Raw genomic sequence first — 18,032 nt, forward strand, 5'->3', positions numbered from 1 at the left:
ACATGGTGACATGATATCATTGACGTGACGTGCAAATGAGCGATAGAAAACCAATCACGCAAATGTCACCATACCAAATTTTTTGGTATGGCAAGACCCTGGCAAGATGCCGCCCTGTGCGGCTGTCCATGTCGCCTATACCTAAATCCGCCACTGGTTCACATGGACAGACCTGAGAAACCCAACTCCCCATACAGCCACTTAGCTCAGGCCTGACTACCCTATACAGACAAATCAAATCAAATTATATTTGTCAAATGTGCCGAATGCAACAGGTGTTGACCTTACAGTCAAATGCTTACTTACAAGCCCTTATCCAACTATTCAGTTTTAAGAAAAATAAGTGTTAAGTAAAAATAGATAAGTAAAAATATTTATAAAAATAACAAATAATTAAAGAGCAGCAGTAAATTAACAGTAGTGAGACTATATACAGGAGGTACCGGTACAGAGTCAATGTGGAGGCTATATACAGGAGGTACCAGTACAGAGTCAATGTGGAGGCTATATACAGGAGGTACCGGTACAGAGTCAATGTGGAGGCTATATACAGGAGGTCCCAGTACAGAGTCAATGTGGAGGCTATATACAGGAGGTACCGGTACAGAGTCAATGTGGAGGCTATATACAGGAGGTACCGGTACAGAGTCAATGTGGAGGCTATATACAGGAGGTACCGGTACAGAGTCAATGTGGAGGCTATATACAGGAGGTACCGGTACAGAGTCAATGTGGAGGCTATATAAAGGGGGTACCGGTACAGAGTCAATGTGGAGACTATATACAGGAGGTACCGGTACAGAGTCAATGTGGAGACTATATACAAGAGGTACCGGTACAGAGTCAATGTGGAGACTATAAACAGGAGGTACCGGTACAGAGTCAATGTGCGAGGGCACCGGTTAGTCGAGGTAATTGAGGTAATATGCACATGTCGGTAGAGTTAAAGTGACTATAATAACTAGATAATAACCAGAGAGTAGCAGCAGCGTAAAAGAGGGGGTGGGGGGGAAGGGACAATGCAAATAGTCTGGGTAGCCATTTGATTACCTCTTCAGGAGTCTTATGGCTTGGGGGTAGAGGACAGACAGGCCTATTGTGGGTTAGAGATAAAAAGAGATGGGGGTAGAGAGAGAGGGGGGAGAAAAAGAGAGAAAGGGAATGAAAAAGAAAGAGAGAGAGAGGGGGAGAAGAGAGAGAGGAGGGAGAGAGAGGAGAGAGACACAGATAAAGACAGGGGAAGAGAAAGGCCTGGCAGTGGCTTAGTCTGCCTCTTTTGTTCTAACCATGTTGTTGACTGGTGGTTCCCTGGTTCCCCCAGTCCAGTCTTAAAGACAACCCCTCACTGTTTATCTGTAATAAGAAACGGCCATGTTGGATATCTCCTCCTTTATCTTCTCCGCCCTTCTTTCCCCTTTTCTCCCCTTCCTTCCTCCCCTCCCACTGCGCTTCATTTGATTTTGTTGTTCAACAGCCCACACTGAGAATGTGTGGGAGGGAGAGAAGTCCACATTTAGATGTTTCTACAGTCACTAGTACACAACAAGCACTCTGATCTGCACTCCCTGAACCAGCTCTCTCCTTGGGAAGATGGCAATGATAGCGATGAGAAACCCAGAACATACGGTCTTATCCAGTGCTTCGAAGTCAACAATCCCATGGGAGATTGGTACTGTACCTGATATGACCAGTACAGAATAGGCGATGTGATGATAATGACAGTTGGCATCTCCATGTATGTATGATCCTATGGGCTTTACATTATAAGGAGGTCGCTCCGTTTGTAATACCCAGCTGAATAACAATGTGAATGGATCATGGTGGAAGTGGCAACTCAATCTTTTTTTAGTGAAGAGTAGAGCTGTGCATTGTGGGTTGCCTGGGGGACATACTGACTTGAGGGAGAAGTGAAACTGACAGTATTCATTGGGGGGATCAGATGTGTCAAAATATCACACAGACTTTGTCTGATGACAGCCAGCCATATCCTTCATTGTACCTTTCATCAATGTGTTTCTATCTTACTGTTTTATAAGAAGTTCATAAACTGTTAATTATTAGTTTAAAATCTGTAATAAACAGATTTAACACATAGGTGTTGCCTTAGGCTACGTAACTGTTATTGATTATGGGCATGGAAGGAACAGGGAAGTTTAACCTAAATACAATATACAGTTAAAGTCGGAAGTTTTACATACACTTAGGTTGGAGTCATTAAAACTAGTTTTTCAACCACTCTAGAAATTTCTTGTAAACAAACTATAGTTTTAACAAGTCGGTTAGGACGTCTACTTTGTGAATGACACAAGTAATTTTTCCAACAATTGTTTACTGACAGATTATTTCATTTATAATTCACTGTATCGCAATTCCAGTGGGTCAGAAGTTTACATACACTAAGTTGACTGTGCCTTTAAACAGCTTGGAAAATACCAGAAAATAATGTCATGGCTTTAGAAGCTTCTGATAGGCTAATTGACATCATTTGAGTCAATTGGAGGTGTACCTGTGGATGTATTTCAAGGCCTACTTTCAAACTCAGTGCCTCTTTGCTTGACATCATGGGAAAATCAAAAGAAATCAGCCAAAAAATTGTAGCCCTCCACAAGTCTGGTTCATCATTGGGAGCAATTCCCAAATGCCTGAAGGTACCACGTTCATCTGTACAAACAGAGATGAATGTACTTTGGTGCGAAAAATGCAAATCAAACTCAGAACAACAGCAAAATACAGTGTGAAGATTCTGGAGGAAACAGGTACAAAAGTATCTCTATCCACAGTAAAATGAGTCCGATACCAACATAACCTGAAAGGCCGCTCAGCAAGGAAGAAGCCACTGCTCCAAAACCGCCATAAAAAAAAGCCAGACTACGTTTTGCAACTGCACATGGGGACAAAGATGGTACTTTTTGGAGAAATGTCCTCTGGTCTGATGAAACAAAAATAGAACTGTTTGGCCATAAGGACCATCGTTATGTTTGGAGGAAAAAGGTGGAGGCTTGCAAGCCGAAGAACACCATCCCAACCATGAAGCACGAGGGTGGCAGCATCATGTTGTGGGGGTGCTTTGCTGCAGGAGGGACTGGTGCACTTCACAAATTAGATGGCATCATAAGGAGGAAAATATGTGGATATATGGAAGCAACATCTCAAGACATCAGTCAGAAAGTTAAAGCTTGTTTGCAAATGGGTCTTCCAAATGGACAATGACCCCAAGCATACTTCCAAAGTTGGGGCAAAATGGCTTAAGGACATCAAAGTCAAGGTATTGGAGTGGCCATCACAAAGCCCTGACCTCAATCCCATAGACAATTTGTGGGCAGAACTGAAAAGGTGTGTGCAAGCAAGGAGGCCTAAAAACCTGACTCAGTTACACCAGCTCTGTCAGGAGGAATGGGCCAAAAATCACCCAATTTATTGTGGGAAGCTTGTGAAAGGCTACCCAAAACGTTTGACCCAAGTTAACCAATTTAAAGGCAATGCTACCAAATACTAATTGAGTGTATGTAAACTTCTGAACCACTGGGAATGTGATGAAAGAAATAAAGCTGAAATAAATAATTCTCTCTACTATTATTCTGACATTTCACATTCTTAAAATCAAGAGGTGATCCTAACTGACCTAAGACAGGGAATTTTTACTCTTATTAATTGTCAGGAATTGTGAAAAACTGAGTTTAAATGTAGTTGGTTAAGGTGTATGTAAACTTCCGACTTCAACTGTACCTACTATAGGAATACAGCACATCAAAGACTGTTCATTTTTGGGCCAGAGCGATATACACGATATCACTGTATCATTTGTATTTATTTTAAGAATGTGGTGTGCTTGCAATGTCTATTATTTTCTATATAAAAACCAAACTAGTAGCCTATATCATGGGCACAACACACATCAAACAATGTCATGTTCCACTGTCTCTCTCGCTCACACAAACACACACCAATAAGCTGAAGTTTATTACGATAACTGTCGAAGTGTATGTTATGGCTATGCTGACCATACTGTACCTCCAAAGTGCGTATTTCTTTCTGAGTGAGGTCGCTCAATGCAGCGCATTTGGTTCGGAGTCCTTGTAAACTAGAGATGGAGATCTCGATCATATTCTGGATGAGTTCGCACTGGCGGAGTGCGTCCTTGTCCATCGCTGCGCCACTGTCCCCGTCCGATAGTTAATTACTTTAAACCATCCTTCCACCTTTGACTGGCACACTATCAATTCCTCGTCATTGGCACGGCTTGACAGGTTGGGTTGAGTTTGGACAGTTAAAAAGTAGACACGCTACAGGAACGCATACAAACAAATAAGCTGCACTTAGTAATAGACTCCCAAGAGCTGCAAACAAAACGAATAGAACAGTTAATTTAAAACCTTTAAAGTCTTAGCTGTCTGTCACTTCACTTAGCACACCGTGGGTTCCGTGTATTCTCAAGAGCTACGTAGTTTACTTATGCATGGTGTTTGACAGAGTGGCCGCGTCGTCTTTTAACCTCTTTCACACTGCGCAGAAGATCATATCTCACAACTCCTGGAGAACTGTTTATCCTATCAGGATATATAATAACATATAGAAATCTTCACAAGAAGATGTCAATATCATACAAGTTCAATTAAATGCCTTTCTTGCAAGCTCTAAAACCGGAAATGCGTAGTAGTTTATTGTAGTTTATATAAACAGCTCGGTGCATTCAGCATGTCAATATTTCTTACAAAAACAAGTAGTGACGAAGTCAATCTCTCCTCCACTTTGAGCCATGAGAGATTGTTATGCATATTATTAATGTTGGCTCTGTGTGTACATTTAAGCGCCAGCCATGATGCATTTTCTGAGCCAACTGTAATGTGCAGGGATACTGGGCGACTAGGTGTCACGCCCTGGTCAAAGTATTTTGTGTTTATCTTCATGTATTGGGTCAGGCCAGGGTGTGGCATGGGGTTTTTGTATTGTGGTGTGTTTTGTCTTGGGGTTTTGGTGGTGGTATTGGGATTGTAACTAGTGGGGTTATCTAGCAAAGTCTATGGCTGTCTGGAGTGGTTCTCAATCAGAGGCAGGTGTTTATCGTTGTCTCTGATTGGAAACCATATTTAGGCAGCCATATTCTTTGAGTTTGTCGTGGGTGATTGTCCTTAGTGTCCTTGTTCCTGTCTATGTGTTAGGTTACACAAGTATAGTCTGTTTCGGTTTTCGTTACGTTTATTGTTTTTGTAGTGTTTGTATTTAGATTCGTGTTACGTTTGTTTATTAAATTATGGATCGCAATCTACACGCTGCATTTTGGTCCGACTCTCCTTCACACCTAGAAAACCGTTACACTAGGGATCGGGATATATGATAAACAGAGTAGCAGCAGCATATATGAAGATTGAATGTGAGTGTGTGTAGAGTCAGTATAAATGTGTATGAATGTTATATGTGTGAGCAAATTAAGTGTGTGTGTGTATGTGGAGTCCTGTGAGTGTGCATAGAGAGTGCAAAAATACAAATAAAATACTTTATTTAACTTGGCAAGTCAGTTAAGAACAAATTCTTATTTTACAATTACAGCCCCGGCCAAACCTCCCCTGACCCGGACGACACTGGGTCAATTGTGCGCCGCCCCATGGGACTCCCGATCAAGGCAGGTTGTGCCTCTAGCACTGAGATGCAGTGCCACTCAGGAGCCTTTATTGCCCCTAGTAGTGAAGGAGACGTGTTGATGGAAGTTGGGCATCACAACGAAGAAAGCAGCCTCCGGGGGGGCAAGTTTTCCTGCTTGTTTATAGCCTTGTACAGTTTGTTAACTTCCAGCTTGTTATTTTTCTTGTCCTGAGACAACAATAGCTGAAAACTCACTCAGGAGGTAGAAGGGTCGGCCTTTGACCATCAGGTATTCCAAGAAGGGTCAACAATGGGTCAAGACTTCCACTGCACTCTAGTCAGCACACCATTTGTTGATGAAGAGGCAAACCCCTCCCACTGTCAATATTCCTGACTTCCCTGTCCTGTCCACTCGGGAATGGAGAATCCATCGAGTTGGACAGCGATGGGGGTATCTCAGAAAAGCAGAGAATATTGCAGTTATGAGAATCCCATTGGTAGCAAATCTGTGATCGGAGGTCATCCACCTTATTATCAAGTGATTCTATTGGCCAAGATAGTTCACCCATCTTGGTCAGAAGAATGGAGGGTAGAGGTGGCCGGTTTTCCCTTCACCTTAATCTCGCCAGGACTCCCACTTTTGCCTCTGTGACACCGGCGTTTCCTCTTGGATACATCAAAGATTGGGTCAGAATTACAGAAAGAGCCCAGGGCTGATGAGTCAAAGTCAGATCTGAGGTAAGTAACTGCCGATCTGAAGTTCAACATTTCTTGTCGGCTATAAGAAATGATAGCGGATACATTTTGTGAAAATAAAGTACAAATGAACACCAAAAGAATTTCAAAATAGCAAAGTTGGGTCGGAGCTCACAAGACGGCGGCCATCCAGTACGGTGGCATCTTTTCAACAGTCAACATCACTGGAGGCTGGTGAGAGGAGCTATAGGAGGATGGGCTCATTTTCATGTCAGGAATGGACTCCGTTCCATTTATTCCATTACAGCCATTACAAAGAGCCTGTCCTCCTATAGATCCTCCCACCAGCCTCCACCAGTTAACAACTTCGGAAGTACAGACCACCAGAAATAGGTTGAAAATAAACAGGGCCAAAAATGCACAGTCAAAAAGGAAAATAATTAATGTCATCTCTACTCCCGCGCTCAACGTTTCCGGACTACTAACCACCGGTCCTGGCAACCATCATTACACACACCTGGCAACCATCATTACACACACCTGGCGGCCATCATTAAGCACACATGCGCCCCATCATGAGGCACAGCTGGACTCCATCACTCCCTGATTAATAGGAACGAACATAGAATGAATACAAAAACAGGAATAGCGTCTAAACATGAAAAAAGACAATACTGCCTAATGGGTGATACAACGGAGTGCTAGATAAAGGTGAAGTAAACTCAACGACTGCACCTGCTTCCTGACTCCCTGTGTCTCCATTACAGAATACTACCTCACAGAATGGAAGCAGCAGCCAAATGAGACATCTCCCAGATGGTCGGCGAACAGGGGGAACCACTTCGCCAACACCACGACCAGTTGGCGCAACTGGGGATGGCTATGGATGAGGTCCTCTGCGTTCTTCAACATCTAAATCTTCCTCTAAGGCGCCACCCCCAACGAGCAGAGGATCTTCTACCATGAGTCAACCCAGCGAGCATGCACCCCAGCTCATTCAGCAGTCTGCCCAGGTCAACGATGCCCGTTTGTCCCTTCTGGACAAATATGACGGTACTCCATCCAATTGCAGAGGCTTACTCCTCCAGTGCTCCCTCTATTTTGCTCATCAAACGGGAGCCCCCGCCCCTGAGAGGTCCAACGTTGCCTTGGTTATTTCACTGCTGAGTGTGATACGGCCATCTGGCAGAGAGGAGGAGCTGGGTTCCTATGGGAGGTTCATGGCTCTGTTCAAAGGAGTCTTCGATCATCCACGGGAGGGCAGAGAGGGGGGTGAGCGACTACTCCAACTACAGCAGGAGGACCCTGTCGTACCACCCAGGTTCAAAGAACATTAAAAGCCGATGCCCTGTCACGTCTCCACGATTCGGGAGACGTTCCGGATCTGAGGGAGGCCATCATACTGCCCTCCTGAATCTTTGCGCCTGTGCTTTGGGACATGGACATATGCCAGGCTCTGGAGAGGGAACCTGCACCTGCTACCTGTCCTCCGGAGAGTACCCACATTCTTACGGAGGTAAGGGATCGGCTATTAACCTGGGCACACAATGTCCCTTGCCGCTGGACACCCAGGTATCGCCCGAACAGCTCAATCCATCTCCATTAAGTGTTGGTGGTCCACCTTTGAGCAGGATGTCACCCGCTACATCAATTCCTGCTCAGTATGTGCTCAAACCAAGTCTTCCAGGCACGCCCCAGCAGGGTAACTCCTTCCCCTCCCAGTGCCTGAGCGGCCTTGGTCCCATCTGTCTATAGATTTTGTTACTGATCTTCCCCTGTCTGATGGTTTCACCACTGTTATGGTTGTTGTGGACAGATTCTCCAAATCCTTTTGTTTTCTCCCTCTAGCTGGTCTCCCTAGCACTCTCCAGGTCTTCCAGCACCAACTGTGGTCCCGTCCCCAATTCACGTCGCGAGTATGAAAAGCCTTCTAGAAGAAGCTGGGGGTCACGGTCAGCCTCACATCCGGGTACCGGCCTCAGTCCAACGCGCAGCTGAAGAGGATCAACCAGGAGCTGGGGAGATTCCTGAGGAGTCACTGTTAGGACCGGCAGGGGGAGTGGACCCGGTTCCTTCCCTGGGCGGAGTACGCCCAGAACTCAGTTTGTCACTTCTCCACCGGGCAGTCTTCCTTCCAGTGTGTCCTGGCGTACCAGCCGGCCCTGGCCCTGTGGACCCCGAGCCAGACCGAAGCCCCTGTGGTGTACGAGTGGTTCTGGGGCACCAAAGAAGTTTGGAACGCTGCCCACGTGAGGCTCCAATGCGTTGTCTAACCGCCAGAAGGGGGGGGGGAGGTTTACAGTCATGTTTACCTCCGCTCCCCCGCTCGACGTTGCAGGTCTACTAACCACACACCTGGCAACCATCATTACGCACACCTGCTCCCCATCATGAGGCACACCTGGACTCCATCACTCCCTGATTACTTCACCTTTATCTAGAACTCCTTTGTATCACCCATTAGGTAGTATGGTTTCCTGTTTTCATGTTTAGACGCTACTCCTGTTTTTGTATTCACTCTATGTTCATTCCTATTAAACTCCCTGCGTCTCCATTACAAGGAAAATAATACTTTTTGTGAAATAGAGGCACACTAAGACAAAAGACACGTGACTGTGTAAATGACAACACATTATTGCAGGAAATTGATTAAAATGCTGGAAGTGAATGCTGGACTTAGACAATTAACTATGCAAATGAGCAAATTTTGTGTGTATTAAGGAAATAGACACCTGGTTCAAATAGAAGCCTGTCTTGATGTGTACAGTGATTTAAGCAAATATGCATTATGACTGCAATAAAGGCTGCCTGGAATGGCCCTTCTAGGCGGGCAGGCAGAGCAAGCAGAATCTACTGAACCACTGTTTACATGTGCTTACATCAGAGAGGATGAACAGCCACGATGAGCCCTGAGTGACACACATTATCCTCCTTAGCCCCTAATGTAAGAGACCTGTGAACAGCAATTTAGCTTTTATTAAATAACCTATTAATTTACATGTAGTTACTGCAGTGGGCTAAATCAGTGTTTCTTGGTAGTCAAACAAATCTACTTCAAAGTAAAAGTATACACCTTAAACACATGGTTATGGGCTTACAAAAAAGAAGACACCTGTACCATGTCAGATATAGAGTTGAAGTGTCTTCAATTACCAGTTTGCATCCCAATATTACACTTTATATACATCACAGAAGACTGAAATATAACAAAACCATTTGACATAGAAACACCAGAGTTGATTCATTATGGAATTATTAAAAATATGATTAACATTCCGCTTTGGTCATTCGACTGCAGAAAAGGGCTACGTAATTTATCAGAAGTTTTTATCCAGAGAGACTTACAGGAGCAATTCAATCAAATCTAATTAGTAAACAACTTGTGGAGACTAATAGTGAAATGCTTACTGTCGGGCCCTTCCCAACAATGCAGAGAGAACAAAGATATATACAATGAGTAAAAATTGCTAAAAATAACAGGATACCAGTACCGTGCCGATGTGCAGGGGTGCAAGGTAATTGAGGTAAATATGTACATACAGTGGGGAGAACAAGTATTTGATACACTGCCGATTTTGCAGGTTTTCCTACTTACAAAGCATGTAGAGGTCTGTAATTTTTATCATAGGTACACTTCAACTGTGAGAGGCGGAATCTAAAACAGAAATCAAGAAAATCACATTGTATGATTTTTAAGTAATTAATTTGCATTTTATTGCATGACATAAGTATTTGATACATCAGAAAAGCAGAACTTAATATTTGGTACAGAAACCTTTGTTTGCAATTACAGAGATCATACGTTTCCTGTAGTTCTTGACCAGGTTTGCACACACTGCAGCAGGGATTTTGGCCCACTCCATCATACAGACCTTCTCCAGATCCTTCAGATTTCGGGGCTGTCGCTGGGCAATACGGACTTTCAGCTCCCTCCAAAGATTTTCTATTGTGTTCAGGTCTGGAGACTGGCTAGGCCACTCCAGGACCTTGAGATGCTTCTTACAGAGCCACTCCTTACTTGCCTTGGCTGTGTTTCGGGTCATTGTCATGCTGGAAGACCCAGCCACGACCCATCTTCAATGCGCTTACTGAGGGAAGGAGGTTGTTGGCCATGATCTCGCGATACATGGCCCCATCCATCCTCCCCTCAATACGGTGCAGTCATCCTGTCCCCTTTGCAGAAAAGCATCCCCAAAGAATGATGTTTCCACCTCCATGCTTCACGGTTGGGATGGTGTTCTTGGGGTTGTACTCATCCTTCTTCTTCCTCCAAACACGGCGAGTGGAGTTTAGACCAAAAAGCTCTATTTTTGTCTCATCAGACCACATGACCTTCTCCCATTCCTCCCCTGGATCATCCAGATGGTCATTGGCAAACTTCATACGGGCCTGGACATGCGCCGGCTTGAGCAGGGGGACCTTGCGTGCGCTGCAGGATTTTAATCCATGACGGTGTAGTGTGTTACTAATGGTTTTCTTTGAGACTGTGGTCCCAGCTCTCTTCAGGTCATTGACCAGGTCCTGCCGTGTAGTTCTGGGCTGATCCCTCACCTTCCTCATGATCATTGATGCCCCACGAGGTGAGATCTTTCATGGAGTCCCAGACCGAGGGGGATTGATCGTCATCTTGAACTTCTCCCATTTTCTAATAATTGCACCAATAATTGCACCTATTGTCCTGTAGCCCATCCCAGCCTTGTGCAGGTCTACAATTTTATCCCTGATGTCCTTACACAGCTCTCTGGTCTTGGCCATTGTGTAGAGGTTGGAGTCTGTTTGATTGAGTGTGTGGACAGGTGTCTTTTATACAGGTAACGAGTTCAAACAGGTGCAGTTAATACAGGTAATGAGTGGTGAACAGGAGGGATTCTTAAAGAAAAACTAACAGGTCTGTGAGAGCCGGAATTCTTACTGGTTGATAGGTGATCAAATACTTAGGTCATGCAATAAAATGCAAATTAATTACTTAAAAATCATACAATGTGATTTTCTGGATTTTTTTCTGGAAGTGAACCTATGATAAAAATGACAGACCTCTATATGCTTTGCAAGTAGGAAAACCTGGAAAATCGGCACTGTATCAAATACTTGTTCTCCCCACTATATAGGTATGGATAAAGTGACTAGGCAACAGGATAGATAATAAACAGTAACAGCAGCGTAAATGATGAGAAACTATTAAAACATTCCTCAACTATTAAAACATTCCCAAACCAGAAACCGTGGATTGATGGCAGCATTCGGGCGAAACTGAAAGGCGAAACGGCCCACTACCAAAACCTGGAAACCTCCTTCACTGCAGCTGACGTGAATAAAACATTTAAACGTGTTAACCTTCGCAAGGCTGCAGGCCCAGACGGCATCCCTAGCCGCGTCCTCAGAGCATGCGCAGACCAGCTGGCTGGTGTGTTATCGGACATATTCAATCAATCCTTATCCCAGTCTGCTGTTCCCACATGCTTCAAGAGGGACAACATTGTTCCTGTTCCCAAGAAAGCTAAGGTAACTGAGCTAAAAGACTTCCGCCCTGTAGCACTCACTTCCGTCATCATGAAGTGCTTTGAGAGACTAGTCAAGGACCATATCACCTCCACCCTACCTGACACCCTAGACCCACTCCAATTTGCTTACCGCCCCAATAGGTCCACAGACCTACCCTGGGTCTCGACCCTGCCCTGTGCAACTGGGTACTGGACTTCCTGACGGGCCGCCCCCAGGTGGTGAGGGTAGGTAACAACATCTCCACCCCGCTGTGACCAAATACTTATTTTCCACCATAATTTGCAAATAAATTCATTAAAAATCCTACAATGTGATTTTCTGGATATTTTTTCTCATTTTGTCTGTCATAGTTGAAGTGTACCTATGATGAAAATTACAGGCCTCTCATCTTTTTAAGTGGGGGAACTTGCACAATTGGTGGCTGACTAAATACTTTTTTGCCCCACTGTATATACAGTACCCTATACCATCTACTGCATCTTTCCATCTTTATGTAGTACATGTATCACTAGCCACTTGAAACAATGCCACTTTTATGTTTACATACCCTACATTACTCATCTCATATGTATATACTGTACTCTATACCATCTACTGCATCTTGCCTATGCCGTTCTGTACCATCACTCATTCATATATTTTTATGTACATATTCTTCATCCCTTTACACTTGTGTGTATAAGGTAGTTGTTGTGGAATTGTTAGGTTAGATTACCTGTTGGTTATTACTGCATTGTCAGAACTAGAAGCACAAGCATTTCGCAACACTCGCATTAACATCTGCTAACCATGTGTATGTGACAAATAAATTAGATTGATTTGATTTGAGTAGAGTTTGTGCAAAAAGGGTCAATGCAGATTGTCCGGGTAGCTATTAGTTAACTATTTAACAAACTATTTAGCAGTCGCATGGCTTGAGGGTAGAAGCTGTTCAGGGTCCTGTTAGTTCCAGACTTGGTGGATCGGTACTAATTGCCGTGCAGTAGCAGGGCGAACAGTCTCTGACTTGGGTGGCTGGAGTCTGACAATTTTTAGGGCCTTCCTCTGGCACCACCTGGTATAGAGGTCCTGGATGACACAGAGCTCAGCCCCTGTGATGTGCTGGTCCATACGCACTACCATCTGTAGCAGTTGCCATACCAAGCGGTGATGCAGCTAGTCAAGATGCTCTCAATGGTGCAGGGTGAAGTGCCGTGCCTAAGGGCACATCGATGATCGCAATAACCCTGCCCTAACTATCACTAAATACAAAGATCAAAGCACAGCACTTGTTCATTAAAATGTTCTCTATGTACGTGGTTTACCAGTATACAGGTTGGGGGAGATAGAACGATGGAGAGAGAAATATGGTGGGAACCAGAGTAGTTAGCAGACTGCAGACAATAGCCAGGTTTTTGTTTAATTTGTGTGTTGAGATGAAGCTCTGACTGGCATGCTGTGACCTGCTCTGCCTGTGTTTCCCATGGGAAAGCTCCCCGCTCCCAAACATCTAGAAAACAAGCCCCCTTCATGACGCGGGCAGGAGAGGAGGAGCAGCCAAATCCTGGAGGATGGGAGGGCACACAGCCAGTTCCCTGAGTCCTGCAGAAGAGCAGGAATAATGTAATGGTATGTAAGGGAGGCAAATACAGAGAAAATGTCATCCACTCTCGAAGTCCAATACAACTCACCTCGATGAATAAAGGACACATAAAAAGAGACACACTTAATTTTACAGCCCAGAGGGTTCTGACCTCAGGCAACTTGCTGTGTCTAATGAAATTCTAATCACATTCCCACCGATTGGCTCTGCCCTGTTGCCTAGATTTCAGGTGATTAGAGAGAAACTGGGCCATCGTGCCACACCCGCCTGCTACCCTCTCTGGATCAGTGGAGAATGATGGCTTGACCTAAGTTGTTTGAATTTGGCTCTAGTGACTTTACTTTTATTTGGAGCAAGTCTATAGAAATACAATCAAACAAAGATAATCAAAACGTGTTGCTGTTTCATTATATATAAATATCTCATCATGCAAAGAAGGATGAAAACACAATTTGTAGTGCCATATACAGTCTCTCCTGTCTCTTCCTGTACTGTTTTGCACACCCTGCTCCCCATGTTTGGGCTCACGAGTGACGCAGCGGTCTAAGGCACTGCATCTCAGTGCTAGAGGCATCACTACAGACCTCGTTTCCAGGCTGTATCACAACCGGCCATAATTGGGAGTCCCATAGGGTGGCACACAATTGGCCCAGCGTCGTCTGGGTTAGGGTTTGGCCGGGGTAGGCAATCATTGTAAATACAAATTTGTTCTTAACTGACTTGCCTATATGAATAAAGGTTAAATTAAAAAATACTCCAAAATGATTGTTGTAATTTATTTTCAAATTACTGTTATTTTGGCCTCTTGTCCCAACTTGCTTGTGAGAATGTGCTGCCATCTACTGGTACAATAAGGTCAGTGAGTGACAGAGGGGAGAGACTCCAAGAGCAGTTGAAAACCGTAGTCTGGCTTTTTTTATGGCGGTTTTGGAGCAGTGGCTTCTTTCTTGCTGAGCGGCCTTTCAGGTTATGTTGATATAGGACTCGTTTTACTGTGGATATAGATACTTTTGTACCTGTTTCCCCCAGCATCTTCACAAGGTCCTTTGCTGTTGTTCTGGGATTGATTTGCACTTTTCGCACCAAAGTACGTTCATCTCTAGGAGACAGAACACGTCTCCTTCCTGAGCGGTATGACGGCTGCGTGGTCCCATGGTGTTTATACTTGCATACTATTGTTTTTACAGATGAACATGGTACCTTCAGGCATTTGGAAATTGCTCCCAAGGATGAACCAGACTTGTGGAGGTCTTGGCTGATTTCTTTTGATTTTTCCATGATGTCAAGCAAAGAGGCACTGTGTTTGAAGGTAGGCCTTGAAATACATCCACAGGTACACCTCCAATTGACTCAAATTATGTCAATTAGCCTGTCAGAAGCTTCTGAAGCCATGACATCATTTTCTGGAATTTTCCAAACTATTTAAAGGTACAGTCAACTTAGTGTATGAAAACTTCTGACCCACTGGAATTGTGATACAGTGAATTATAATTGAAATAATCTGTATTTACAAAATTGTTGGAGAAATGACTTGTGCCATGCACAAAGTAGATGTCCTAACCAACTTGCCAAAACAATAGTTTGTTGGAGTGGTTGAAAAACAAGTTTTAATGAGTCTAACCTAAGTGTATGTTAGCTTCCGACTTCAACTGTACGTACATCACTTGCTTTGGCAATGTTAACATATGTTTCCCATGCCAATAAAGCCCCTTGAATTGAATTGAGTTGAATTGAGAGAGGGAGAGAGAGTGTGAGAGAGAGAGAGAGAGAGAGAGAGAGAGTTCCATGTCCCCCCAGGTCAATTCAATGTATGAATTGTAAAGTGACCTTATATTTTCTATGTAAAACAAAATCCATTATTTTGGAGGTCTGTTAAAAGAGTGATGTAGTTGGCAATGAAGACACTCAACAAGGACAGGAAGTGACTGTAAGGAGATTGAGACACAGGAAGTGGTCACAATTGGAGGAAGGGAAAGAATGTTGGTAACATTAATTCATGTCATTGTATCAATATTTACTTATGCATTTATGCATATCCTCTCTGTTCTTGTTATATTAATATATGTATCATTCCTCAAATGTCAATCCACGTTTAAGAAACAAGAGTTTTTATCACATCAGTACAACAATAAATGGTTTTATAAATGTGATAAATTGCAATTGAAACAGCTATTGCACAAACAATTGATCTGGCAACGAACCAATGCAAATTGATTTAGTACAATTTAAGTCACACATTCTCATGCCTGATCAGAAACTTGTACTAGTCACAGTTCCACCATATTCTCCCTGTTCTCAGTGCACGGGTCATCCAGTACAGATCTTATGTAAAGGCCCGATTTGTGTCCTTGTTCACAGACATGTCAATATGAGAACAACGTGATATTTCACAGGCGAGAAGGAGCGCCCCTCCTGTGCTGACCAACTGCCAGATTCTCTTCATTGACCATTCCAAAACATAGTGTAAAAGCAGACTAGGGGTGGTGGATCTGAAATGGCATCCTATTCCCTACAGTGCATTCGGGAAAATATTCAGACCCCTTGACTTTTTCCACATTTTGTTACATTACAGCCTTATTCTAAAATGGATTAAATTGTTATTTTCCCTCATCAATTGACACACAATACCCTATAATGACAAAACAAACATGTTTTTAGAAATTTTTGCTAATTTATACAAATTAAAAAACTGAAATATCACATTTATTTAAGTATTCAGACCGTTTACTCAGTATTTTGTTGAAGCACCTTTGGCAGCGATCACAGCATCGAGTCTTAGAGCGTTGGGCCAGCAGCCCGCCACCTCTCGGATTCAGATGGGTTGGGTTGAATGCGGAAGATACATTTCAGTTGAGTACATTCAGTTGGACAACTGATGGTGGACTCTAATCAAGTTGTAAAAACATATCAAGGATGATCAATGGAAACAGGATGCGCCTGCAAAAGGTCTGAATTCTTACTAAATAAGGTATTCCTGTTTTTTATTTTATACATTTGGAAACATTTCTAAAAACCTGTTTTTGCTTTGTTATTGTGTGGTATTGTGTGTGGATTGATGAGGAACATTTATTAAATACACCTTATGGCTTATGGCTGTAACGTAACAAAATGTGGAAAAAGTCAAGGGGTCTGAATACTTTCCGAATGCACTGTATATAGCGCACTACTTTTGGCCAGAGCCCATGAGGGAAGAGGGTTCGATTTCAGACAGCCTGAATCTCTTTTAGTCTGCTGAGCACCTACACTGGCTGGCCAAGGATCACCTGACAAAGTGAGGTTAGAAATACACCTCTGACCCACAGAGGCAGCTGTCCGGTCAGATATTATGGCTAGCTAGGCCAGTTACTTCTTCAGCCATGTCCTCTCAATAACACTTACCACTGATGCACAATAGTACTAAATCAACAGTAATCACTCAGAAAGCAATAATCACTCAGAGACCAATAAAATCAACACACTACAGTTGGCGAAAGAGAGAAAAAGTTAGAGAAATAGACAAAAGAAGAGAAAGACAGAGTCCAGGATCCAAATTAAGTGATAGAGAAAAGGAACTGTAGCAAGTGGTTTCTCCTATCTCTCTCTCTCTCTCTCTCTCTCTCTCTCTCCCCCTCCCTCCCTCCCTCCCTCCCTCCCTCCCTCCCTCCCTCCCTCCCTCCCTCCCCCCTCCCTCCCTCCCTCCCTCCCTCCCTCCCTCCCTCCCTCTTTCCATGAGGTGTCAATGTTATTTTGTTTCAGGAAGTGTGGCCGTTGAACACGTGACTTGCACTGCCCAACACATAATTTACACTAGTTTTTCAAGGCTGCAGAAAAATAATCCCTCTCCCCCATGCCCTCAAATACATACCAACACACAGAGGCAATCTTAATCCTGTCAATCAAGGACAGGAAATGATAACGGATTTATGGAAGAGTTGCTGTACCAAATACGTTTGGAAATAAAACTAGATTCGATTTAGATCCCCACAGTAGCCATTTCCTTTTGTAAAATGTTCCATATTTTATGGATTAGAAATTATAAGGAAGTTCATCCTTTACCCTCTTAAGATGTATCTACTCATGAGAGAGAATTTGAAACATTTGTAATGTCATCATGACCTAATGGAATGAGAATACAGACACTGAGTCACCTGTTAACGAGTCAAAGCAGTGATTCCAAAATTGCTAGGCCCTTTAGGCCTCTGACAAGAAACAATGTCTTTGTTTACTTGGTGAATCACAAGACACTTCAAAAAGCTTTAGGTGGGTCACAGTGCAAAGAAATGTGTGGGAAGTGAATCACTGAATGAGAACAAGGGTCATGTATGTATAGTTATAGCGCAGTGCAAGAAAGAAGAACTTGGAAGATTTACAGTCAGATAGTCAGCTGACATCTGTTTTGATGGCAAGTGTGGGTCAGGGGACCTGCTCTTGCCGTACATTGTAATCATAGGCTACTATCTCAATCTCCCATCTCTGCTCAATCTCCTATTTCTGTGAAGCCAACATCCTCCTGCTCTCCATCTCTGCGAAGCCAACAGCCTCCTCCTTTCCATTTCTGTGAAGCCAACATCCTCCTGCTCTCCATCTCTGCGAAGCCAACAGCCTCCTCCTTTCCATTTCTGTGAAGCCAACATCCTCCTGCTCTCCATCTCTGTGAAGCCAAAAGCCTCCTCCTTTCCATTTCTGTGAAGCC

At 43.6% G+C, this 18,032-nt stretch overlaps 1 protein-coding gene across 2 annotated transcripts in view; it reads right to left on the reverse strand.

Annotated features, from left to right (window-relative positions):
- LOC112265641 (kinase suppressor of Ras 1) overlaps positions 1–4,477 on the reverse strand; it is a 64,129-nt gene extending 59,652 nt beyond the window's left edge. Inside the window, exon 1 of one of the 2 annotated variants that reach the window (XM_024443157.2) lies at positions 4,012–4,477. In XM_024443157.2, coding sequence (XP_024298925.1) covers positions 4,012–4,146 — 135 coding nt within the window. In that variant the 5' untranslated portion in view covers positions 4,147–4,477. The remainder of the gene's footprint in view (positions 1–4,011) is intronic. The other variant, XM_042296307.1, reaches the window with a different exon arrangement.
- Between the last annotated feature and the right edge of the window lie 13,555 nt (positions 4,478–18,032).

Source organism: Oncorhynchus tshawytscha, linkage group LG13 (assembly GCF_018296145.1).
Source record: "Oncorhynchus tshawytscha isolate Ot180627B linkage group LG13, Otsh_v2.0, whole genome shotgun sequence".
NCBI lineage: Eukaryota > Metazoa > Chordata > Actinopteri > Salmoniformes > Salmonidae > Oncorhynchus > Oncorhynchus tshawytscha.